Source organism: Ambystoma mexicanum, chromosome 1q, assembly GCF_040938575.1.
Source record: "Ambystoma mexicanum isolate Mex_15411 chromosome 1q, UKY_AmexF1_1, whole genome shotgun sequence".
Taxonomy (NCBI): domain Eukaryota; kingdom Metazoa; phylum Chordata; class Amphibia; order Caudata; family Ambystomatidae; genus Ambystoma; species Ambystoma mexicanum.
The window spans coordinates 393055883-393082779 of NC_090922.1; the positions used below are offsets into that span (position 1 = coordinate 393055883).

Below are 26897 nucleotides of genomic sequence, written 5' to 3' on the forward strand. Positions count from 1 at the left end.
GATGTTTAGGAAGATGATTATCTGTGCCTCTCTATATCAATATATCGACTTATGTGTTAACACTGAGTGTACTAAGGCTTGTGAAAGCACGTGGTATTGAAGGTATCGGCTGCTTTAGTATTAGTATATGAGTACTGTAATACTTCTATTGATGTTAAAAAATATGCACGAGTAAGTTGTGAAAATAAATGTGTGTTAGGGTAAGGTATGTGATACATGAAACCTAGATGCACAGTAAACGATTCATGTAGATATGTAATTAGTGCATAAAACTGTGTACAAGAAAAAGTAAACTATAGACCGTGTCTATCTAAAAATTGGTGTACTGCCACTGAACAATTATAGATCAGCAGTGTCCTCTCCAGTATTTTACAGACTGATTAAAAGCTGGACCAAACTGGTTCATAGCATAGTGCATTTGCAGCATTGTGATATATGCTTACTTGATGAGCATAGAACATTCCAATATTATTATTTTTTACATTACATGGTGAACAGGAGACTTAATTATTACAAAAAGCAGTTTAGATCGAATTCCTCATTAAGTCCTTGCGGTGCCAAAGCTTCTAGGCGATCTATCCAATAGGCTTCTCTTTGTTGTCTTCTTTTTTTCGAGTCTGTGTGTGTATTTGGTGCTTCAAGAGTTTCCAAGACTTGGAACTTGATTTGGGAGATGGTATGTTGTTTTTCATTAAAGTGTCTTGCTACTGCTGAGTTGGTATTTCTATTTCTTATACATGACTTGTGCTCATTAATCCGGATTCTCAATTTCTGTCCCGTTTCTCCAACATAGTAAAGTCCACATGGACAACGTATGCAGTAAATGCAATTTTCAGTGTTGCAAGTTCCATAGCTTTTTATTGCGATCTTCTCTCCCGTGTAAGGATGCGGGACTAGAACCCCTTTAATGATGTTATTACAATTGCTGCAATTCAAGCATGGAAATGTTCCTGTTCTCTTTGGTTTACTCCTTTTGGTTCTAATGTCTCTTGTGTTGACAAGGAGATCCCTTAGGTGGCTTGATCTTTGGTAGGCAAACGTTGGAGTCTCTAGAAAGAGGTTTTTAGTTCTTTCATCACTTTTCAGTATTGTCCAATGTTTGTTTATGCATCTCTTGATCTGCATGCTTTGAGAAGAATATTTCGACATATATACCAGTGATGGAGATGGTTTTGTGTCCTTTGGCACAAGGGTACTAGCTCTTGTTATGCCTTGTACCTTCACTTTTGCTGCCTGTAGGTCTTCATTCGGGTATCCCCTTTCTTTAAGTTTTCTACTTAGTTTCTCTAGTTATTGTTCGCATTCTCTTTCATCACTGATGATTCTTTTTAGTCGCAGCATTTGTCCATAGGGTAAATTTTTAAAGGTGTTCTGTGGATGGAAACTCATGCGATGTAATAAATTATTTCTGTCGGTGGGTTTAGTAAACAAAGAAGTAGTGATCTGTTGGTTGAGTACATTAACTTTAATGTCCAGATAATTGTTACGCTCACCTGGCTCCCACAGAGGCGTCGATCTGACCTGGACAGCTGCGGTCTCCACCAATGTGACGCATAGGGCCGAGATGACGGACTGGACTGGCCCACCTAGCTTCGTGTGCTTGGCCCGTAGGAATATTCTTCTGCAAATGGAGAAAGGGAATTAACCACCCGTGGAGTTGGGTGTAAATCCCCCCCACCCCTGCTGTTCTCCCCACAGATCACCTTTGATGTCCCCTCCTATAGTCTCACCTGATGGTTTGAAAAGATGAGCTCTCCAACCTGCATTGAGCGCAGGGGCGCGTTGATAACCAGTTGCTTCACTGGCTCGAAGGAATTGGTGAGTTCCAGAACAATATTGACTCTGAAAAGTATGTAGTTCGTAAGAGTTCACATGTCTAACTTTCACTCTTATCCGATTCCTCGCAGTTGGCAGCTTGACCCCAGCAAAGAGTTCCTCATGGTAGCTGACGAACTTCAGGTAAGGATTTGGCTTATCCTACACAGTTCGATAAAATAAGGCCAGAATGTAACCTGTGGCTTGCTCCCTTATTCAGGTGTGGAGAGAAAATATGAAGTTCGGGGAATAATGCCTCCGGCGGTAAAATTAGGTAAGTCTATTGTGGTGAGAAGAGTTCCCCTTGTTTGTCTCTTCGTCTCAACTTGTTGTCCTTTTGTTCCCCTTAGGGGCCTTGGTACGGCGAGGATGCAATGGAGACAGTGCCGACAGGTGAAGAGGAATAATACCCCGGGCGGTAATCAGGTAAGTCTATGGGGGTAGTTACTATTGCCTCTGTTTATTCCCTTGGCTCACCTTTGCTGTTCTTGTGTTCCCCTTAAGTGCCAGAGTGCGGCGGGAACGTGCAGAAGGATGCGGTGGATCGTGAGGATGCTGCAAAGGCGGCGAGTTCAGCGCGGCGCTGCAGCAGGCGAGGCGGTGCGTGTAAAATGCTTCTTTCTTCCAGCTCAAAGGCGCGGTGGATCCGGAATTCAGGTAAGGATCGAAGGTTTTGCTCTTATTCTAACCTCTTCTCCTTCTGTTCCTCCCTTTTTCTAGGAGCTGCAGACTCGAGGCGGGTGTGGCAGAAGACTGGATGCAGGCTTGCAGACACAGTGAGCGTTACGCTGCTGGATGCAAAATAACGCGAAGCGTGTGTTGCTCTTCGGGCATGGTTTAAATAGCCCCCAAATTAGACTTAGGTAAGTATTCCTCCCCAGCCCAGCCCAAGTAAAAAATACTCCCTAGGTAAAATAGTCCCTTCCAAGCCTCATTTGGCTTGGAGCTCTGCAGCATGGTCTGCATCAGGTAAGCTTGCAGCATGGTCTGCATCAGGTAAGCTTGCAGCATGGTCTGCATCAGGTAAGTTCTACTCTATGAGCCTGGTGCCTATGGCGCCAGGACTGACTCCATATGAGCCTGGTGCCATAGGTGCCAGGACCGCACCCAAAAAGCCCCTAGCAGGGGTTTTTGGGCTTGCTCAAAATCTTGATGCCTGCTTCCGGGGTTGCTGGACCTGGTCTGGTTCTCCGAGGGTAGGCATCATGACAATAATGTATACCTGGGTTACCAATTTCTGAGGTGAATTGAATTCGCGGATCAATACTGTTAATGTAAATCATGAAATCGTCAAGTGACTCTCTTATTCCTTGCCAAATGCCAAATATGTCGTCTATGTAACGTACCCATTTTTTCAATTTGTTTTGCCATTCAGGTTTTTGCAAGATATGGGTCATCTCAAATTGATACATAAACGCATTCGCGTAAACTGGTGCCATTATGGCTCCCATGGCCGTTCCGGAGGTTTGGATGTAGAATTCTTTGTTGTGTTCAAAGTAAGAGTTCATTGAAATAAAGGAGAGTAGTGACAAAATAAATTCCTTCACTGCTCCTATCTCTTCTTCCTGTAGAAGGAGCCACTCTACGGCCTCCTGCCCCAGATCATGAGGGATACTCGTGTAAAGGTTTACCACATCTATAGTGAAAATAATGTCATTTTCTGTGAGTTGTACTTCTTCTATGATGTTCAGGAAGTGTGTGCTGTCTTTCACATACGTTGATTTTTTCTGTATTAAAGGTTTGAGAAAAAAGTCAATATAGGTGCCAAATGGTTGCAGAATCCCACCTGTGGCAGCTACTATTAGTCTTCCAGGTGGGTTAATGAGATTCTTATGTATTTTGGACAACAAGTGAGGTATGTTGGGTTTCAAGTTGAGTAGAAATGCCTTCCTTTTGCTTGTTATCATATCTCTTTCTTCTGCTTTGACAAGGTGTTCTTCTAAATCTTTTAGTATCTCCATGGTCAGGTCATGATCTATTTTTGAGTAAACGTTGTGGTTGTGCAATTGTCTCTCACATTTATTGTCGTAATCTGAGGTGTTTAGTAAAACTAATGCACCCCCTTTGTCGGCTGGTCTTATAGTGTATAAGTTTTGGACAATTGACATCTCTCCTCTACTGAGGTTTCTGTTGTTCGTTGCTCCATATTTGATCTTTTTGAGATCTGCTGTAACCATTTTTTCAAAAATGTCTATTGCTGGAACACTAATTGGTGGAGAAAAAGTACTCTAAGGTTTGAATTCAACCAAATCTGATGGTTCTGCTGTAGAGTCAGTATTTTCCATTCCTGCAAAGAAAACTTTAAGTTTAAGTTTTCTGGTCAATTTGTGTAACTCTACTTTAGTGTTGAATAGGTTGGTATTATAAGTTGGCACAAATTTTAGACCTTTCTGTAGAACCTCTTCTTCTTGTTTGGTAAGTGTTCTATTCGAAATGTTCACTACTAGGTTGTTCGTGCTTGAAATCTCGTTTGCACTCCGGTGCCCTGTCCTCTTGCCCCTCCTCGTTCCTTTCTTCCTTGTTGGTTGTCTAAAAAAGGCGTTTGTCGTGATGGTGCACTGGCACTGGGGGTCGCCCCACTGGTGCCGCTCCCTCCTTCTGCTCTTTGTTCCTGAGTTTGCGAGGTCTGTTTGTCTCTGTTGGAGTCTGTGTCTGAACTGCTGTTTTCTGAGTTCGGGTTAGGGTTATGTGGTCTCTGAGGTTGATTTTGAAATGTATCTCCCCATGTGTAGACTTCGTCTCGCAAATAATCAAACGTGTCTCTCCTGAATTTCCTTATTTTTCTTGCTTCCAGATCTGTTTTGTATCCCTCTAACCTTATATAGATGTCTACAAGTATTTCGTCCAATGACTCCTCGCTTGTAAATTCAGCGATTTATGCAGATAAAGTTTGTATCTCTTGTTCTCGGGTCTGTAGATTAACAGAAAGTTCTTTGATTATAAGTAAGATCAGGTAGAGTGAACATTTATTAAGGATCTGCTCCCATTTTTTTGCTTTCTTTGCATAAGGTTGGCTTAAGTCCAATTCTTAAGCCTCTTGGTATCCTTTGTGCCTTGTAATAACGGCCTAGTGTCACTGCATGCAATTTACGATTTATTGTTTTTCTAATGATGTATTCAAGTTGTTTTATCCTTCTGTTAGGATCTGCGTCCTTTAGTGTCGTACCGATTTCCTTAATCAAACCTAGGATTTTGTTTGCCTCCTCTGCTGAAAAGCCTAAAGTTGTGGCTCTTGTGTCAGTTAGTTTTTCGATTTCCTCATATGACATAGTCGCGTGCAGACTCTCAATATTACACTGAAGTGAAAATAATGGTGAAAAGAGAGAGGCGAGAGTGCACAGCTTTTTTACTAATAATTGCCTTTTGTTCTAGTAGTTCATGATCCTGTAGATTTACTGCATATGTTGTCCATGCGGACTTTACTATGTTGGAGAAACGGGACGGAAATTGAGAATCTGGATTAACGGGCACAAGTCATGTATAAGAAATAGAAATACCAACTCAGCAGTAGCGAGACACTTCAATGAAAAACAACATAACATCTCCCAAGTCAAGCTCCAAGTCTTGGAAACTGTTGAAGCACCAAATACACATACAGACTCGAAAAAAAGAAGACATCAAAGAGAAGCCTATTGGATAGATCGCCTAGAAGCTTTGGCACTGCGAGGACTTAATGAGGAATTCGATCTAAACTGCTTTTTGTAATAATTAAGTCTCCTGTTCACCATGTAATGTAAAAAATAATAATATTGCAATGTTCTATGTTCATCAAGTAAGCATATATCACAATGCTGCATATGCACTATGCTATGAAACAGTTTGGTCCAGCTTTTAATCAGTCTGTAAAATACTGGAGAGGACACTGCTAATCTATAATTGTTCAGTGGCAGTACACCAATTTTTAGATGGACACTGTCTATAGTTTACTTTTTCTTGTACACAGATGTATGCACTAATTACAAATCTACATGAATCGTTTACTGTGCATCTAGGTTTCGTGTATCACATACCTTACTCTAACACACGTTTATTTTCACAACTTACTCGTGCATAGTTTTTAACATCAATAGAAGTACTACAGTACTCATATACTAATACTAAAGCAGCCGATACCTTCGATACCACGTGCTTTCACAAGCCTTAGTAAACTCAGTGTTAACACATGTCGATACATTGATATAGAGATGCACGGATAATCATCTTCCTAAACATCAGTACGTAGTGCAGACTGCGGTACACGTACATACTGTAAGCAATTGAATTGAACTGTGTTTGCCACAACCAATATGGCCGACACGTAAGCATACACGCGGCCATAATGTTTACTTAACGTTGCCTAGGGCAACGCCACGAACCGCGAGTATCAGACACCGTTCGTAGAAGACAGAGCAGGACGCTGCCTGCAGCACTCCAGGTAACATGTGTAGACAGAATGAAGATACGCGATCCCCAATCGCATTATACGCTTAATGTCAGTGCAAAAGAAGTATGACAGAAAATAACACGTTTGCTCTCTTCATGTCAGGCAGTGTTATTTGGAAGAATTCAACACGTTACAAACCGCGTTTTTGCACATCTTGGCTAACAGGTCAGTGACACAAAACACACATCGCAATGCATAGTCACATGGTATCTGCGCAAAGTATACCGGCCATTAAGCACCTTAGCACGTTAAGGTTTACATTGAAAGTTAGAATATTTAGCATTTCAATCAACACGAGGGGTCACGGTGCTAAACATTGTAGTATAATTTATATCACACGCATGATAAACGTTATTAAATGCTTGATATAACTAAAAATACTTCGGAATGAACATACACATTGATGAAAGTTCCTCTGTTTCTTTTTGTTTTCTCTTTCTCTCGAATTTATGTTGAATATTTGTCTGTCCTTGTGGGCGCCCCGTTTAATTATTTTTTTTAAACTTGTTTTACTGCACTATGCACTGTTGGACCTTGCTCTGAACATTGTGGATATGTCAAATTGATAATGTAATATAGGACAATCATAATGTGTGTAGTACAGTAAAAACCTGGCTCTGAAGAAGGATTAACTCCGAAATGCATTATCCGGATGGGTTTTCTGTTTTGCCTTAACAGACAGCATTAGCTTTTTTGGTGATGCTTAACCAATTAAGCGCAAAACTTTTTTGTACCTAAAGAATCCATAATTTTGAACATTAAATAAGATTACATTTTTGAATAATCACCAAAGTTGGCCTTTTGAGTTTATTAAGAAACAAAGAAAAATCGATTAACCCGAAGTGGGTATTTGGGGTGTGCGGCCCACACCGAAGACATAATAGCCTAGGTCTTTTTTCTCCATACATTTTGGAAAAAGTCATGACACATGATGTTATCAAGATGCTTGCATCATAAGTAAGGAATCGACCGAACAAGGTTTTGAATTTCTGCCAATGGCTACAAACTTCACCTCAGCCACTCACGACTCATATTCTGCATTGACATACTAGCAACAATGCTATCTGTGGCAATTACACAGGACACCTGTTACTAGTCATGTAAAACATGCTGCTACCGCATGCCCTCTAGGCACTTTAACTCAAGGAGAAGCTATTTATCATGACAGGCATTTTACATCAGTTTCTGATACACAGGCCTGTAAAACCATTACGATGGAGATTGGCGCAGTATAGAGTTTCATAACATAATATACACAAGCAGGCCTAAGACATACCATCAAGCATAAAGCAGCACATATCTGGCCCTCATATAAGACATTGTACACAACCCACATATAACACACTAGCCACACAACCTTTCACCCACACATTTAGGCCAAGATCTCGCCCAAATAAGCCCATAGCACAACAAAGCCACACCAGAAGAATATGCATAGCATAAAAATGCCATTCAATTTAATATACAGCTCAATCCCAAGTCTCACTATGATGCAAAGTGAATTCTTAAAAAGGATTGGATATAAAAAATTAACAAAAACGACTTTGTCTATACATACCTCAGTAACACCCTCTTCCATGTTTTGCTGTGGTTTCTTGGCATAGATGACATCCACAATGTTCTAAATTGCGCACAAGAGAAAAATAATCCACGGTCAAAAAGTATTCTCAAATCCGCAATTAACAACCTTATTTACTTTACCATAAACAATTCTTCAACAAAACTTCGGAAAGTCAAAAGAAATTTGTCAGGGAGAATTCTCTGTTAAGGCTAATTTCCCAAACCTGGATTTGGGTTTTTTTTCTCCTGCTAAGAGTGAGACTCTTTTTCTCCCACTCTTAGGCATGATTCGAGTATGCCCTTTGACTGTAAATGTGTTTTATGGGCTATGGGGTCTTTTACTCCATAGGGCTTCATGTGTTTTTGCTATGTGTGTTACGCAGCACCCTCAGTGCAGTAACACAGGGGTGTCATAGTGACCCCCAAACATAGGGCCTCATTACACGGTACCGCAATTAGCTCCCTGGTCCCTTTGCGGGTTGGTTTTTAACGCCTGCAAAAAGCAGGCGTTAAATTCCCCAACCCGCAAAGGGACCTCGTAGTAAGGCGGTAAGGGTTTACCGGTACCGCTAAAATACCGGTACCGCTAAACCCTTACTGCCTACCGGGTAATGAGGCCCATAAACTCCATACCCTGGGACTGACTACTGTCTCCCAGGGCATGTAAAGTCACCATTGACTTTACTATTCTCAAATTGTGAACAGAACCAGTACAAACCATCATATTATGGAAGTACTGGTAGGGGTAATTCGATTGCCACTGGGTCTGTTTTCCAAGGGGGCACTGTCCAGTCCCCCCTTGTCGAGATTCTGGCTGCTGGCAGTGGATACCACGCGAAATATTCCACCGGAATATTTCCTATGGGATTTTCCCATCGATTTTAAACGCACCACTTTTTGGTGCAATGTTAAAGATACCGCTGAGTTATTTATTTAATATTTATTCCCCGGTTGTGTCTTTTTGCCAGGACTTGGTTTTAAAATGGTGTTTGTGTTCGCCTCTGAAACTCTAACCCAAGTCGAGCCCTTTGTTCCACATTTTGGCGGGCTTCTCCACAGAAGCCCTCCAAATGGTGCCACTCCGCCTGGGGTCTACAGGATGTGTGGGAGGGGGATTAGGCACCCTGTACTGAGTTGCCTTGGCAACTCAATTCGCACTGTTGTGTGATTGGCTCAGTGGTGAGCCGCCCGGCTCACCACTTAGCATGTTTGAGTGACAGCTAGGCTGTTGAATGGGGGTTTTTCTGCATAAAAGCAGGGCTTTGGGAACTGGAACTTCAGAAGTCGCCACAGGACCTAAAGAATCCGAAGAGGGGAGAAGCTGAGCCATCTACAACAAACGACACCACCGGTGGAGCCCTGCTGTACGAACTCACCACTTCCCCGACAACAGAGGAGATCTTCTTCCAAGAGAGTCTTCTTCCCTTTGAGCTGGTCGGACCAACCAGTTCGCCTTTTTCGCCTTCCTGGATGTCTCGTGGTCGTATCGCCCGTGCCAAGCACCCCGGCGGCCGGATAGCCACGCTTCAACACTACCGCGAATAAAAGGGTTGTACCTTTTAGTCGGGAACCTCCGCGGCTGGTTTCTTCCCTGGCAGTGCAACGTCCTCCAGCTTTCTTCCTCGTCGAGATCATCTCTTCCTCTGGTTGAAGCCACGACTTGCACCCGCTGCCAGGAACAACTGCCACTGCTGGAGTTTTCTCACCATTTCAGGTACTGTGTCCCGCCTGGTCTCCCTTGCAACAGATTGTCCAAGGTGTCTCGTAAATCCTTAACTTTCTAACTGGGTTGACCTCGGACCTGCTAACTTTGCCTTTCTGAACTGATCCAACCTCTTTTTGACTTTTCTGCAAAGACTTTGAGTGCATTTCCACTGTGTGATCTTGGGCACATTCTACCTTGCTCTCTCCAAGAGTGGGCCTGACCTATGAACTTTTTGCTCTACAGTAGACCCTGCCTTTCTTGACTTGCTGTGGTTTCTTAAAAGTGTTGGTACTGTCTTATTTTCCTACTCTGCCTTTTCTCTCCCTTTTTAAACGAATTATTGGAGTGCCATCTACACTTACGCGCTCACCTCTGTTTTGCTAATAAGTGGTGTCTTAACCTAGACTTGTCGAATAATTAACTAGGGAGGTGTATATACTTATAGTGACTGTGTTTGAACTTGCTTGATATATTAGTGCCAGTGTATTTTCATAAGTGTGGTTTTAAATAAATAATGATATACTTTTATACCAAAGCTCTTGTCAGTGTTTGCTTGTTCTAATGTATTTTTAGCCCTATTGTGTATACTCTATATACTGCCTAACTCTTCTTGAGAGACGTCTGACTGCTCAGCCACAGCTACCAGGTAAATCTGGGTGGTGCAGACTGCTACCAATTGGGTTTATTGCTTACTCCTGTGGTCTTAAACTTTTTGCAGTGGTCCCTAAGGGAAATGCACAGGTTTCTGCCTAACAACATTAAGTAATATATCTGATTTACTATGCCCACTGATGGATTAAACTGCTTAAATATATAATCCCAAATGTATGCTTACTCAGTCACAGGATCCTAATCAACTGAATAAAGGTTTACCAGTTAATTTTCGCCATTTGAGCAGTAACTACATGTGTTGATTCCAGCTATAGACCAAAGGCAAAAAAAGGTGGCAGTGGGGTAGATCCATTCTGTGTATGATGTAGCGATTTCATACAGCCGTTTATTTTATTCTCATTCTCACTGGACTATTTACTTTTGATAGACTCTTATTGGGTGCTTTACCACAAAACATCTTTAGACAAGTGTCTGCCTTAGTTATTTACTCACTGTCCCTTTTTTTTATAAATTCAAACGACTCCAAGAGTTGTTAACTTCCACTGCTTTTCTCAGTTCCTGAATTGCGAGCCACTGGCTCAAAATAGTCTGAGGTTCACATTCGCAGTTCATCGGGACGGTCAGCCAGGCCACTGCCTTGTATCTCCAAATCAGTAGTTGGGAATGCACGCTGGAGGGCAGGCTTGCAAACCGTGAGCTGGGACCATGGGGTACTGGAGAGGCAATGGCACATGCAGCAAAGAGTAGGGTAATTCCGCCTGACCTGAAAATAGTGGGTGCGCCTTTTGTAAACCACAGACAGAGTGGCTTCCTCATTAAAAATAATGAATACGATTAAGAGACACCTTGGCCCAGAGGGTAAAAACCAACACCATCATTGACTTGACCGCAAGTTATCCCAAAGGCCCCATTAGAAATCCCCTTACCAATCTCCAACTATTATATTTGAAGCCAGTAGGAAATGGCAGAGGCGTTGCTGGGGGGGGGGCTAAGGGGGCTATAGCCCCTGGTCTTTAGGCTGTAGCCCGGATAGAATCTCAACCAAAAGGCTAGCTAGCCCCCAGACCTGACAGTTCCGACATCAGGGTAGCCCCGGGTCTTTTCCTACCTAGCAACACCCCTGGGAAATGTCATTAAGGGAGTTTGGAAGGCACTGGGAGGAACCAAGTTTTATGGAGCAAACAGACAGAGCCAAGAAGGAGAATGATGAGAGCAGTTGAGCAAGGGAAGCCGGCCATGGCAAAGGGGGCTGTTTCCGGCTGCTCTGGGCCACCGAGATTCTCTCCTCTCCGCTATTCTGTTCGGGTGTGGATGCTCCAGCCCCTTCTCCGTGGTGGAAACGCTGAAAGCAAGCAGCATGTCGTTCTAGTGGCAATGACCACTACAGCAAAGGGCACTGCAGTTTTGGGCTGTTTAGAGCCTGTCGTGGGCCACAGCCAGCCCTCGCCTTGAATCACGTGAAATTAGTCTCCATTTGCCATCCACTGGGAAACGCTCAAGCAAACTGGGACACACAAGAAAACTACACCAAGCGGATTTAAGGTACTGTTCGGGCTCGTACTTTTGTTTTTTTACCAGCCGAGGGCCCAATGGTGCTTATTTACCTATCTGCTGCGTAGGGTGGGTATCGAAATGTGCTTGACCCTCAAGCCAGTCAGGCGTTCTCTGCAGCTCCTTAGCCTTGCAATCCCAGCAAGCAAAGGCACCCTGTACCTTGTTATTATTGGATATGGCTACAAAAAGGAAGGCCTGCCCTGGGGTGATCTCCCCTAAATGGAAGAAACATTCCAACCCTGCGCTACTACCTATTGAGGAAGTCCATGTTCTTATTCACGACAGAGGTCATCCTCAAAGACTTTGATCATAATAATGTAAATGAGGCTGCTGACAAACCAAAGTGGACTTCTCCTCACCCAATAAAGAAGATCCAAAGAACTGCGCTAACTTTAAACAATCTAACCCCCTTTCGACAAATTAAAAGTTGCCAACACCATAAACGCAACTCTAATTTTACCAAACCTTGACACTGAAGATCTTGAAAGACCACAACCACTGAACCTATAGGGAGGGAGCAACTTCAACGTATCTGTCGAAATATATGCCCCTACAAGGGTAGTGTTGAACTTGGCCTCCGGACACAAGAATCGGAGCTTACCACATCTGTTGTTAATCCAGTCATTCGTATAAAGAACAGATTCTCTGTCCAAGAGGACCCGTAACCACCCACAAAATCCATCAGTATGCCATGCTGCCCCAAATGAAACTTTGTTCCAAAGGCAACCTTTAACTGATTCGGCCCCTACCAATGAGACCCAGGGGGATCACCACAGTCCCGAGCAAACCGCTTCACGATCCAGTCCAGAATACTAATGGCAACAGGATGCCTGGTTCAGGTTGCGACGCTCCCTCTGATCCCTGGTGTCTGTGTAATTGTAGCCGACTCTGTAACTCTACAGACATGAAGCGCGAGCTAAGCACCCTAAGGAAAGTGACAGATAACCTGAGAACCTTATGTCATACCCTGGCCGACTTGGTGTTAAATTTATAATTGCACCTACAAGGGTCACAAATAAGTAATTTAGCAAAAACACACAAGAGTTTACTCCATATGCTGCCCGCCATCCCAACTCTGACCTTCTTCCAAGCTAAGTCTCAAAGCCCAACCACTCCATTTCTAACCAGAGTCCAGCCTCTACCAACTCAGTGATTTCCCCCCTACTCAAGGTGATTACCAATCTTGAGTCTACTAGACCCAGGTCTCTCTTACAAAGAGGGACCACAAAACCTACACTGGATCTCAAAAAGGTAGACATCTCCTGCAAAACAAATATGACAAGCACTTCTACTGACAGTCTATCCACATATTCACAGAGGCCTATTGATCTTCACCTCAATATTATTAGACCAATCGGAAAGATTGCTGAATCTTCCATCGAACCCCATGTTACTTCTACATAACCAAGGTACCAAAACGACCTACGCGAGCAAAGGAACACACCTATTCGCTAACCAATAAAGTTATCCATTGGTTATGTCTTAAAAGGGGGGTGACTATCAATTATTAGAGAAGGCGTGATGGTTGTCAGAGGATGTAGTGACTTCCACATACTCTCCTTTGATGTGATCGAAATCAATCTGAGAAGCAAAGATCTGATTGATAGGGTGGACCTTAGATCTGTGCCACCAGATGACACAAAAATAGAACTGGGAGTGGACCCTAGCAGAAAATGCCACTTTATTGCCACTGAGATATATCTCCAAGAGTGGCTTGGGGTCAGAAGCTAATGCACATCAACAAGTCCTCCCGTACCCCCTTCCTTGATTGCCTCAGCATAACCTTGATTGATTCCTTGAGCCCCATACCGGTAATACATCCATATATTAGCCCTGTTTGAACACTTCCACTGCACCACACAATCATAATATTATCTCATGGAATACTGTGACATTCAAAACAAAATGGAGGACCCAGACTGGCACCAATTCCTGGACCAGTTCCACGTCATCTGTTTTCCGGAAACTTGGGCAGTGGACTGTTTCCACAAAGTGGGTTATACACAGGGACGTCATTTAGGGGTCGCCAGAGGTCACAACTGTGACCTCTGAGGTCTCCCTTGTGATCTTTTTATTTTTTTAAATTCAAGCTCCTGTGCTGTGGACAGCACCATGTGACTCTTTACGTCTGGAGTGGCTGGCTTTCTTGTTCATACCCCTTAAAAAAAGAAGAAATAAAAGAACAGGAGTGCCACAAGTCTAACACTTTCAGCACTGACCCTAAATAAGAAAGAATAGAAATACCAAATAATGTGTCTTTCTGGAATTCTATACAATTGCTAGACTCATTAAAGGTTTATTTCAGGCACACTTCAGGGGATGAGTCACTGATTGAGTCTGTTCTTAAACGCCTCAACTTAACCTTTCATCCTTCTGAGGTCGATAAATGAGTACCAACACAGGTTGGGTGATATTGGGTGTATATTTTTTCTATATAACGCGCTTAAGCGCAAGTGCTATATAATAACACATCATTACCATTGGTCATGGACGTCTGCTTGCATTCACAGTAATTTGGTAATATGGGCCTATACAAATTGATCTTAACGGTACATATGGCGATCCATTCTTGTATGAAATGTACATCACATTAGTGATATCGTAACCATATTTTTCGTTCCATGCTTCTCACGATATCACTTCGGAGTGGTGTCAAATGACATCACTTCCTGTGATGTCATCAGCGGGTCAAGGGTCGTGTGATGTCACTTCCGCTACCCCTGGCATTTTGGTGAAATGACGTCCCTGGTTATACAAGCTTTTTAATTCCAGCTGTAAATAGACATAGGCCGTTCTAACAGAGGTCTGTGCTATGGATTTCCACTAAACTAAATGTTGCGGCAGAGCATGTAGATACTGGGTCTTGCGATTTTATTGCATTTAAAATTATATTTCCCTACTGGCTTTTGTATTTTGCTGCTCAATATACATGAGAGGCCCAAGGATTCCTGTCTTGGATATCTTTAAAACAATATGCTTCAGATCAAGGATCCAAAGCCCAAATTCTATGTCAAAACGGAGGCGAGCATTATGCAACAATTTTATTCCACTCTTCAGCAGATTCAGATGTTCACTCTTTAAAACCATTTCTTGTTTAAACATAACCAAAAACACAATAAACTGAACTGAATTACACATCCCAACACAAGTCCTGAACCTCTGGTAGTCCTTATGTCCATTTCCTTCTCTCTCGGCCCCTTAAGTGACTTCCTGCACAGGTCCTTTCATCTTTTTCTGCTCTTCACAAAGTTAAGTGACATCTCTCCTTGGCCCTTCATTTGGGAGCTTAAGTTAGTATTATTGTAAGTTTTCTCTGATAAATTTGGATGCTTTGTCGTGTACAGCGTTTTAAAACTGTGTTATATGCATGTATGTGTATAGTATGACACTTTGCGGTTATTCATTGCAACACGCTCGGCGTGGATTCCATTGCGGGACGCTGGCGGCATTCCAGTGAGCCACGTCTGCGCTTCTTTCGGGTGCGCAGCCGGACCCTTGAGTATCGAAGTCACATTGGGGCACCGGGCTTGCGCTCCTTTTCGTTTTGTAATCGGACGCAACACAGCCAAGCGCAGGGGCTTACTGATGGCACCCAGGTCGCACGCGCACAGATTGTCACGGTGCGTCAGGTACGCTCGCGCAGGAATGTGCGGCACAGGATCTTCACCAATGCAAAAGCGGATTTACGCCTCGGCCCAAAGGTGGATTAATGAGGGCCATTACATTCTGAAATCGGAGCTAAGTAGCAGCGGGCAACCCTCTACCTTTCACTGTAGTGACCATACCTTAGAAACGGGCAAAACATACCAGCGAACGGAACGAAGAGCAACAGGGCGCCATGCTGTGCACATCCAGAACCCCATTCAAGCTCCAGACACGGAGCAGTCTGTAATTTACAAGCTCCAGGGGACTGCAAAGAGCTGGGCATTGGGCGCATTGAATCATCCCCACTGCCTTCAATAATAACTCTGTTGCAGAGGACGTGCCATTCAACCTGCTGTGTTCAGGTAACCAGGCATATTTGGTTATTATATTTGAGAATCACACCATGGAGTCTGATGACGGGAGTGAGGAGAGCCAGGATCAGATATTGGTTAACAAAGACACAGATCTTACCCTCAGCTTTAAGAGGGTATTAGGGGACTCCTTAGTCAACGCAGTAGCCGGGCCCCAGCTGAATACAGTAGAGGCAGGAGAGTGCTTGATTGGGGATGGCCTGAATAGAAAAGGCACTGATATTAATGACAGCACATCCTCTAGTCAGCCTCATAAAGAAGAGGCGTTTAAGGGGAGAGAACAGACCCATAAGAGGAAGGCCTCTTCGACTCCCCTAGGTCAAATGAAGGAGGGAAAAAGAAAGACGACTGATGCGCTTTCATGCAAAGATCGACTGTGCCAAGCCTCCTACCCCCCCACCCCAGAGGCGCAGAATATGGATGAGGGTAACTCATTGCCAAATTCCAATATATCGGCCTCTAATTCCTTGCTCAGATCGACGAGTGGCAAAGGAAGACTAAGGAGAAACACCTAGAAGACCCCCAAAGAAGAAGTGGCGGACATGGTCGATGCAGAATCGATAGTGCACCCGAGATCTAACGAATGGTTGCCATCACCAAGAGTGGCCTTATACATGGCACAGAGGTTGCGCAATACGACTGAAATCGAGATAGGGCTGCGCATGCGGTCAGAATGTCCCCGGCTGGAGCTCCCACAGAAAGTGTCGGAGACCCAGGAGCTTGATCCCAGAATGATAAACTTTGTGTCCAAGGCTTCCAGTGATCTCCGGAAGGGCATGGATCGTGCCTTGAAAGGATAATAAGAGAAGGTTTTAGATTTGGCAGGGCTGATCGCGAAGATAGCCAGGAACACAGAGGAACCAGTGGACACAGATAAACTGGCACGGTGGGCTCAGAGGGCCGTGTGCCTTCTAGGAGACGCTAACTGCACCCTTTCATTTTGAAAAGAGAAGGGGCCGGTTACTAAATATTTGCTGCAGTGCCATTACAAATAGCCTTACCAAGGAAGCTAGAGTGAGGGCAGGAAGAGAGCAGACTCCGAGAGGAGGAGCTACGGCAGCTAGCCAGCAAGGGTACAATAGAGTGCAGTGGGAGTTCATCCTCCCCATTCTTCATCAGCGAGTTACTGGCCTGCAGGAAGGAGAAAGTACGACACATCATCAATCTGAAGGAACTCAATGGGTGGCTGATTTACAGACACGTCAAAATGGAAGGGGTCCACCTCCTCAGAGACAACCCGGTTGGTTGAACTGTTTAAACTCAATACATGTGTTATTAATAGAAACAATGAACCCACACACAAGTTAGGAAATGTGCTAGACTGGGTAGTCAGCAAAAATCTACCCTTTAGTCCCCCGACCATCCAACCCTGCATCAGGTCTGACCACTTCTTCATCACTTTCCAATCTGCATTGCCTTCTCTTATAGTTTGGAAAAATAATCTCCCTCACACTGTCTCTAGAAGGAATTACAATAAAGTCCTGCAAGGAGACTTGAAATCTTGTCTTTCAATACTCCAGGAACCTACTTCTGATCATGATTCCCCTGATTATTTGGGTTCAGAATTTGAGAGATCATTTACTGAACTATTGAATTGCACTGCACCTGTGACATCTAAGAGTGTTAGGGGGAAATCCAATGACCAGAAATGGTATTCTGTAGCTATAATGAATCGCAAAAAAGAAAAAAGAAATGCTGAAAGAGCCTGACTGAAAGATCAATCATCGGACAATAGGGAAAGATGGAAAACATTGGAAAAGTTGTATCGAAGTGAAATCTTGCGTGCAAAAGAAACTTACTTTGACATCCAAATTACCCAGGCAGAGAATGATCCCAAGAAACTCTTTCAGATCCTTTGGGACCTTGAAAAACCTAAGGTGGTACTGCATCAGATCACCCCCCTCCAATCATGACTGTAATGAAATTCAAAAGGCATTCGCCCAAAAGATAGCTGTAGCCCAATCCCATATTATGGACAATCTAGGCAGAGTCGAGCATACCGTCACTGATCCAACAGATAAAGTGCTTGGTGACTGAGATAAACCAATTTTTAGCTTTAATAGTATCTCGGAAGAGACTTTGGCCAACATTATGAGAGAAATGAGACCTGCTACCTGTATGGGGGGAAAGTTCTTCCTTCCAGAATTATCCTTGCAAATAAGGAATTATTCCTTCCTTTCCTCGTTCACCTCATAAATGCAAGCTTTAGAGATGGTTGCGTCCAAAAGAGGCTCTGAAGTAGGTCTCGGTGACCCCCTTGCTGAAAAACAGGTTTAGATCAAAAGGTTTAATCTAACTGTAGACCCATCTCCAATGCCCATTTCTTGTTAAAGACTTTGGACAAGGTAGCTACCATCCAATTCCAGGACTACTTAGAAGCTTCTGGAGCCTTACACCGAGACAGTCACGCTTTAGAGCGTGTTATGGCACATAGAATGCCTTATTGAACAAGCAAACAGAAATGCTGCAGATTATGGATGATGGCAAGGCGGGGATGCTAATGCGGTTAGATCTGTCAGCAGGCCTTTGACCTTGTCGATCATAACAAATCGTTATTTGGTCTGACAAAGGCTGGCAGCTACTCTACTGAGGCCATAGCTTGGATTGAATCCTTTTTGATTGGTTGGATGTCTAAGATTGTGTGGGGTAATGCACGCTCATCCGATGAACTGTTGAAATGTGACGTCCCGCAGGGTGCTTGTTTATCCCCCTCTTTCTTCAATGTTTACTGCCGATCACTTTGTGATCTCTTGGAGAAGCTGGGTGTGCATTTTACCAATTACGCGGATGACACCCAGCTCATCTTTGAGCTGGGTGGCAAATATACAGAGGATGCTGAGTGGATCAACAAAGTCTATAATACAACACAGAACTAGATTACCAATAATGGTATGTGCCTGAATGCCTCTAAGACTGAACGTATGCCATTTGGCTCATCTCAGGCCAGAGCTAAACTCGATAGTCAATATGATGGGTTTACCATTGATAAACATCTAATTAAAGTTGTTGGCAAGGTCAAAACACTGGGTGTCACCTTTCAATCATCCTTGAGTTCAGACGCTCATGCTGAAAATGTTGTAAACAAAGCCCAATATCTTCTCAGGCTCCTGAGACTTGTCAAACCATATGTCTTGGTGGGTAACTGTACCTCACTTGTCCAGGCACTGATAATGCCTAGGATCGACTATTGTAATGCTTTGATGACTGGGGCTAGTAAAAACAGCTTAAAGCAGTTGCAGGTACTGCAAAATAACGCAATACGTATTGTTAATAACGTACCCAGGCATGAACCCATCTCCTCCCACAGAAGGCGCTTGCATTGGCTCCCAGTGGAAGCACATATTCGCTTCAATGCCATGACAATAGTACACAAATGCATACATGGCCAAGCCCTGGGATATCTAAAAGATTGTGTCAAGGCCTATCAGTCAGTAAGAACTACCAGATCTAATGATGGTATTTGCCCATCTGTGCCCAGGAGTAAGCAAGCCAGAGGTATGGGCAGGTCGTTTACTGTTCAAGCCCCTATGTTGTGGAATAATCTTCCACAAGACATGCGCACGGAAAGTAGTCTGATGAGATTTAGAAAAGAGCTGAAAAATATGATTTTTTAGATTCTTTTTAGATTTGTGAGTAATTAAAGTCTGCTGACTGCTGTCCAATTTTTTCTGTCTTTTCCTCTTTCTCCTTTCTTTTGCTTCTTTCTGCGCACCAATGCCTGCAGGCTCCGGTGCATTATAAGTGAAGAAATCAAATCAATTCTCTGTAAAAGAGACTGGCTATTGATGATGGACCTGAAAGTCTCTTATCTGACGGTCCCAGTCACCAGCGAACACCGCAGGTACCTGAGATTCCTATGGCACGTGCAGGTGCGCCAGTTCAAGTGCCTCCCGTTTGGTCTGCTTCAGCGCCATGGGCTTTCGCGAAGATTCTGAGACCAGTGGAGGCAGCCATGAGGGAGAGAGGCGTGAGAATCATAATTTACCTATACAATATTCTCATACTAGCAAACAGCAATCTGGCACTAATGGAGCAGGTGCGGCCGGCATTGCAGCTCCTTACATCTCTGGGTTTCCTGTTCAATCAGGAGAAATCCAAACTCATTCCCAGGTGGCCCATGGATATTCTGGGTTTGATAGTAGACACCAGAAGGGTGACCCTGGAACTCCCAGCACCCAAGATCTGAGTGATAAAGAAGGAATTGTGAGCAGCTCTAGCAAGGACCATGATATCGATAAGAGCACTAGAGCGATGATTGTAAGTTTGCTAGCAGCCTCCATACAAGGAATTTTTCCAGGTCCTTTGCATTACAGGGCTCTACAGAGATTGAAAATGTGCCACCTTCAGGATAGTCTGGGGTATTACCAGCTACTGCCCTTGGATCAGGAAGAGAGATCAGAGTGGTGGCTCCAGAACATGGAGGCTTGGAACGGTGAAGAGATCTTTGGAGACATCCCAGAATTAGTGATAGAGTCGGACGCTAGCAGGACCAGCTGGGGCGCAAGATGCAGGCAATTAGAAACAGGAGGCAAGTGGTCACAGGAGGAGCTGAATCGCCACATCAATTGCTTAGAGCTATTGGCAGATTCCTTCACAATGAAGATCTTGCAGGAGACAAAGGGGAGTGTTGTATCCTTCTAAGGATGGACAACATCTCTGCAGTGAGATATATCAATCACCTAGGAGGCACCAGATACAGGATTTTTGGCATTACTGCCTAGACAGGAGAATATCAGTGACAGCGGAATATCTCCATGGGGTTCTGAATGTGGTAGTGGATTGGAAATCCCGCTATCTACACTACTCCAGCAACTGGATGCTACACAAGAGCGTTTACACACAGATTGCAGCTATTTGGGGCCCTCTCGGCATAGACATGTTCACATCCAGATTGAACAGACAGACAGGTTTTTCAACTGCAGGCTGGATCCAGAAGCCCAAGGGCGGATACATTTCTACAGTCATTGTCAGATGCAGTGCACTACGCCTTCCCTCCCTTCATGTTGTTGGCCAGGACCTTAGCAAAAATCCACAGAGAGAAGGCATAAGTAGTGATAGCATCACTGAAATGGAAGTCGCCAGCAAATTATTCCTCACCGGCCAGATCTTTTGTCGGATCCAGGGAATTATCCTCTGATGATGAGGGGGTAGCTACCTTTTCTTGCATGCAGGGTGTCGGGTGCCGATGGAGCCTGTCAGGCTTTTCGGAAGCAGCTGCCCAGTTTATCTGCCAGTCTTGGGTCTCCTTTATTCTCAGGAGCTAGGACTCAGCATGGCGGAAGTGGGAACTATGGTGTGTCCAACGCGATCTACATTCCGTTTCGGTCCCTGTAGTGCAGGTAATACATTTTTCTGCCTCACTCGCAAAAGGGGGCAAGGCGTTTTCAACCGTGGCCGTGTACAGGTCAGCCACTTCAGCTGACCACGAGACAGTAGAAGGTGCGCAGATAGGTGAGCACCCAACAGTGTTACGGTTGCTGCGGGGGGTAAAGATATGCACACCGCCTCTACCAAAATGCACTCCTTTGTGGGACATCAGTTCTGTTTTGCGACTCTGTGGGCTGGCAATGGAATAGCGATCTTTCCAATCAGAAGTTGTCAGGGAAACCAGCTATGCTACTATGTCTGGTGTCCTGTAGGAGAGTACAGGAGGTGAAGGCCCTGGAGGTGTAAACATTCTCAGGAGAGGGTTACGTTCCCTATTGCGAAACGAACGAAATGCAATTCGTCAGTAATGCCATATCAATATTTTCCTGAGCAGCCGTAGTTATGCATAGCTAATTGTGTCAAAGAGTACGAGGCTAGTACGTGGGAAGTGAGACCATTAGGTGTGTCCCGGCTGCTCATAATGCACAGGAAGCCTTTTAAAGTGGTAGCAGCAGCAACAATAGCTAGATGGGTGCGCAAGGTTATGACCCTGGCAAGGGTTGATGTGTCAGAATTTGGAGCATGCTCCAAAAGGGGTGCCATGGCATCTAAGGCTTTTTGTTCAGGAGCTAGTCTGAGATATTAAGAGTGGCAGATTGGTAGAACGATTCTCCTTTTAAGACTTTCTACTTCAAGCCGGTTTCCAGTGTGGCAGCTTCCGTAGCCCAAAGCTTTGAACAAGCATAATGCTTGCCTCGGTCTTGACATGGAATGACGATTACCCAACCTTGCAGAACAGTCTTGATTCTATTAAAGGCACGAAGGCGAGCATTATCCCGCCCTTTCCGCGATAAATATATGGGGTACATTACTCACCGCAATTGTATTTCTGATGGTTGTATCTGCTTAGATTCATATGCTGTGCATAGGCCGACATCTAGTGGAAGCTGCAGTTGTTGTTTTCAAAATTCGAAAAGGGACGTCGACAGGGCATGCCAGTAATACTATCCCTAGTGTAACGTCCACTGTACCCATGCTCCTTCACGCGTCCAGATCCCTCAGATTGTTATTTTACTGACATGAGATAGCATGAAGTGTAGCGTGAGTACAGATGTATCCAAGCAGATATGTATCAGACAAGCTCATAGGCATCCATGCGCCTTCTCTCCGACGGGAGGAAGGGTGGGCGCATGCGAATCTAAGCAGATACTAGCATCAGAAATAAGATTATGGTGTGGAATGTATCCCTTCTGAGGCTTGTGTAATCTGCTTGGATCACATGCTGTGCATTGATTAGCGAGCATTGCAGTGTTAAAAGAAGGTGGTGGGTTGTGAGAAGGTTCATGGGCGAACAGATGACTTAGGACTTAGACCAGTCCCCCCACAACAGCATTTGCAAAGCAGCTACATGGAGCTCAGTACACACTTTCACTCAGCACTACTGCTTGTCCCACCTGTGTATCTGTCTTGGAATGTGTGTCAATGCAGTAGTGCTGAGTGAAAGTGTGTACTGAGCTCCATGTAGCTGCTTTGCAAATGCTGTCTAGGGGGACATTTGCAATAAATGCCAGAGTAGCACCTGTGCTCCTTGTGGAGTGAGCTCTTGGCGTGAAAGGCAGTGTCTTGTCTGACAGGGAATAGCAGAGTTGTATCACCCGACTATCCACCTGGAAATGGCATTCTTGGAAATGCGACCCCCTTCTCTACCTGGGGCCATGGAGACAGACAGTTGGTCTGTTTTCCTTAGTGATCTGGTCTTGTTTACATAGTAAAGGACCGCCCTCCTTACATCTAGTGTATGGAGTTTTACCTCAGCTGAGCTTCTTGGGTTCTGGAAGAAAGCCGGAAGCTCAATGGACTGCTTCACATGAAATTTAGAGATGAATTTAGGAGAGAACCTAGGATGAGTACGTAAAACCAGTTTGTCTTTGTGAATGACAAAGAAAGGATCCTGCACTGACAATGCTTGTAATTCACTAACCATTCTTATGGAAATAATAGCCACTAAGAAGGCAGTCTTGTAAGTCAGATGTTTAAGACGACTTGTGCATCGGCTTGAAAGGGGGTCCCATGATCTTAGCGAGTACTACATTGAGATCCCATCCTGGCGGCGGGTTTGAAACAGAGGATGAAGTTTCTTTAGCCCCTCCATGAATGTCTTGATGACCGGCACCTTCCACCATGATACTTTATTGAGGGAGGTGGTGTAGGCTGACAAGGCCGCCAGGTGGACCTTTAAAGAGTTGAATACTAACCCTGAGTCTAGCAAGTGGAACATATAATTTAGAATGTGGGATGGGGTACATTCTAGGGGATTCATTTGTTTAGACTTGCACCAAATTACAAATCTCCTCCACTTGTTGAAATAAAGGTGTCTAGTATTAGGCATTTGTGATTCCTTCAGGATATCCATACACCTCTGTGGTAGGTTAAGATGTCCGAACTCTATGACTTCAGGAGCCATGCTGCCAAGTTCATTGAATGAGATTGAGGGTGCACTGTTAATCCCCCGTGCTGAGTGAGTAGATTGCTCAGGCAAGGGAGCTTGATGGGATTGCACATCGCCTGTTTGCGCAGATGTGGATACCAAGGTTGTCTTGTCCATAGGAGCAACTAGGATGAGCGGTAATCGTTCCTTGTGGTTCTTGTTCACCACGTTGTTCATGAGGGGTGCCGGGGGGAGGGGGGAGCGTAAGCAAATTTCCCCGACCAGTTCATCCATAGGGCGTTCCCCTTGGAGCGTGGCTGGGGGAACCTGTACGTGAAGTCTGGGCATTGACTGTTTTTGCTTGTAGCAAACAAGTTTATTGTGGGGAAACCCCATTCAGAGAAGAGGTGCTCTACGACCTTTGTGTCTAGTTGCCATTGTTGTTCCTCTGGTAGGTGATCTCTGCTCAATGAGTCTGCCACTGAGTTGAGTTCCCCTGGAACGTGCTGTGATGATAGGAATATGTTCAGTTTGAGTGCCCATTTCCAAATTTGCTGCGCTAGCTTGGACAGCCTTGGAGTTGGAGAACGTGTGCCTTCCTGTTTGTTGATGTAAAACATTGCAGTAGTGCTGTCGGTGAGGACTTGCACTGATTGGTTTGCTAGGTGTATCTGGAACAACACCAGTAGTTCCAGCAGATTGATGTGGTTCTGTGCCGTAGCATGAGTCTACAGACCTTGTGCTGTGTGGTGAAGGTAATGAGCCCGCCACCCGGCGAGTGAGGCATCTGTTGTGACAACCGCTTGCACTTCTGGATGCTATGTTATGTTATATAAACTTAATAAAGCGCACGTACACCCAAGGGCATCTTGGCGCTAGTCACTGAGGGGAATGAAAATCCGGAGCAGCCGACAGCACCAAAAGAGAAAGACGGCCTAAAACAGAGTGGTTTTCAGCAACCGACGGAAGGTAAAGTGGTCTTCAGTTGCACAGAGAGCAATAGGCAACTTGTTCCAGGCTCTGGCAGCTGCCACCAAAAAGGCACGGCCTCCCAAACGCGACAAGCGATAGCGGGGAACAGTAAGCAGACACGTAGACTGAGAGTGCAGCACACGGGAAGGAGTGTAATGAGCAAACTTTGCTTGGAGATACTCTGCACCCACCCCGTAGAAGGCACGATGCACCAAACACAATGATTTGAACAGGATCGGCTGGACACAGGAAGCCAGTGAAGTTTCTTGAGCAAAGGAGAGATATGGGATCCAAAGGGAGGGCGGAGTATAGAACGAACGGCGGCATTTTGCAACAATTGAAGCCTTTGGATCAAATAGCAAGGCTGGGCCAAATAAAGAGAGTTGCAGTAGTCAAGAGTGCGGAGGACCAAGGCTGCCACTACCGGAGCCTGGCATTCAACAGGAATGAAGGGCAAGACATTCCGCAAAATGCGGAGTTTAAAATGCCCGGCACTGCATACATTAGTCACCTGATTGTCAAGAGACAGAGAGGCAGAGATTTTAACACCAAGGTTACGGACCGCTTGAACCGGAAGTGGAAGGGGGCCAAGGCTCGATGGCCAGAATTGCGAGGTCCAGAAGAGAAGGGGAGACGAAGTACCCACAACCAGGACCTCGGTCTTACTGCCATTCAATTTTAGCCTATTTGTCATCATCCAATGCCCCAGATCCTCCAAGCAGTTCCTGAGTCGGGCAGCAGTCTCAGCTTGAGTAAGATCCAGTCGGACGAGAATCTGTGTATCGTCCACATAAGAATAATAGCGAAAACCATGTGAGTGAATAAGAAGCAGAAGAGATCTAATATAGATATTAAAGAGAATAGGAGAAAGTGCAGAGCCCTGAGGAACACCACAGAGAAGAGTGGCCAACTTAGATCGGAAAGGGGGAAGAGAGAGAGACTGAGAGCGATCAGAAAGAAACGATGTGAACCAATCGACCCGGCCAGAAAGACCAGCGTTGGAAAGGTGATAGGGCAAGATGGAATGATCGACGGTGTCGAAAGCAGCCGACAAATCCAAAAGTAGGACTGCTCCGACACCACCCTTGTCCACCAGACATACCAGGTCATCAAGTAGCAAGTTCAAGACAAATTCAGTGCCCCTCCCGGGGCGAAAACCAGACTGGAAGGGATTGAAGAAATGAAAGGACTCAAGAAAGTTAGATAGAAGAGGGGACACTAAAGCCTCCATCAACTGCATAAGAAAGGGAAGTAGTGAAATAGGACGATAATTAGACAGAACATCAGGGTCAAGAGATGGCTTCTTAAGAAGAGGGACAACCAGGGCGTGCCTAAAGGAAGGAGGGATAAGCCCTGTGGAGAAGGAAGTATTCACAGCAGTGGTGATATGCTCAATGAGATCAGCAGATACCTCCTTTAGAAGAGTAAGAGGTATAGCATTGTTGGGAGATGCAGACTTTAGTCTCGAAATGGCTGACAATACGTCAGAATTAGAGAACTGCGGGAACGAAGACCAGGAGGCAGTTGGAGAAGGGCAGGAAATAACAATATTAGGAGCTGTGAGCGACGGCAAACCAGCCTTAATGTGGTCGTGAATAGTAGACATTTTTTCAAGAAAGAAATCAGAAAGAGTCACAAAGGCCTTGCGAAGGGGGAACCGAGGCCTTACCATTCTCAGGGGAAGAGAGAGACTGGACAAGGTCGAAAAGGGCTTTAGGTTTATTAAGCGCTGATTGGACTTTCTGGCTATAGTACAACTTCTTAGCGGTAATCAGAGCCTTGTGATAGGCTGAGAGAGAGCAGCGAAATAGGGTCTTAGCAGAGGGGGGGTAATCTAGACGCCATTTTCTCTCAGCCTGACGACAGTGCAGTTTACATGCTGAAAGATCATCAGTAAACCGGGGTTCGGGGGTACGGTTTTGGGTTTACAAAGTTTAATGGGGGCAAGGGAATCAGCCTAGGCTAAAAAGGCGGCTTCAAGCTTAATTAGAGAGCAGTCCACAGCATTGCCAGAATTAGCAAGCAAAGCAGAGGTCAGGTCAAGACTGGATACTCTCAACCAGCTACATTTAGAAACAGGCAGTTTAGCAGGACGGGATCGTGGAAGAGTTTGCCTTCAACAGATTTTCTCTCGTCCACCAGCAAAGGTTTTGTACTAGTGCTGGCGAAACAACCACTAGATCGTCCCACTGACCACTTGCCTGAGACCACTGTTTCACCAACCACTGCTGCATGGGTCGCATGCACAGGCGTGCGTGTTTTACCAGGTAAATGCAAGATGCCATCATGCCTAGCAAACGCATAGCTTTGCATACGCTTATATGGCACCCGGCTTGATAATGAGGAATTTGCAGTAACATGTTTTGGACTCTTTCTTCTGATGGAAAGACCAACCCCTCTTCTGAGTTTATTACAGCTCCTAGGAACTGTTTGGTTGTGCTCGGC

The 26897-nt window shown here is 44.7% G+C and overlaps 1 protein-coding gene across 2 annotated transcripts in view; it reads right to left on the bottom strand.

The window, feature by feature from the left end:
* Positions 1-26897, bottom strand: part of RPGRIP1L (RPGRIP1 like) — a 1574704-nt gene that overhangs the window by 278247 nt on the left and 1269560 nt on the right. For both annotated transcript variants that reach the window (XM_069639571.1, XM_069639577.1), the window contains exon 21: positions 7797-7859. In XM_069639571.1, coding sequence (XP_069495672.1) covers positions 7797-7859 — 63 coding nt within the window. The remainder of the gene's footprint in view (positions 1-7796; positions 7860-26897) is intronic.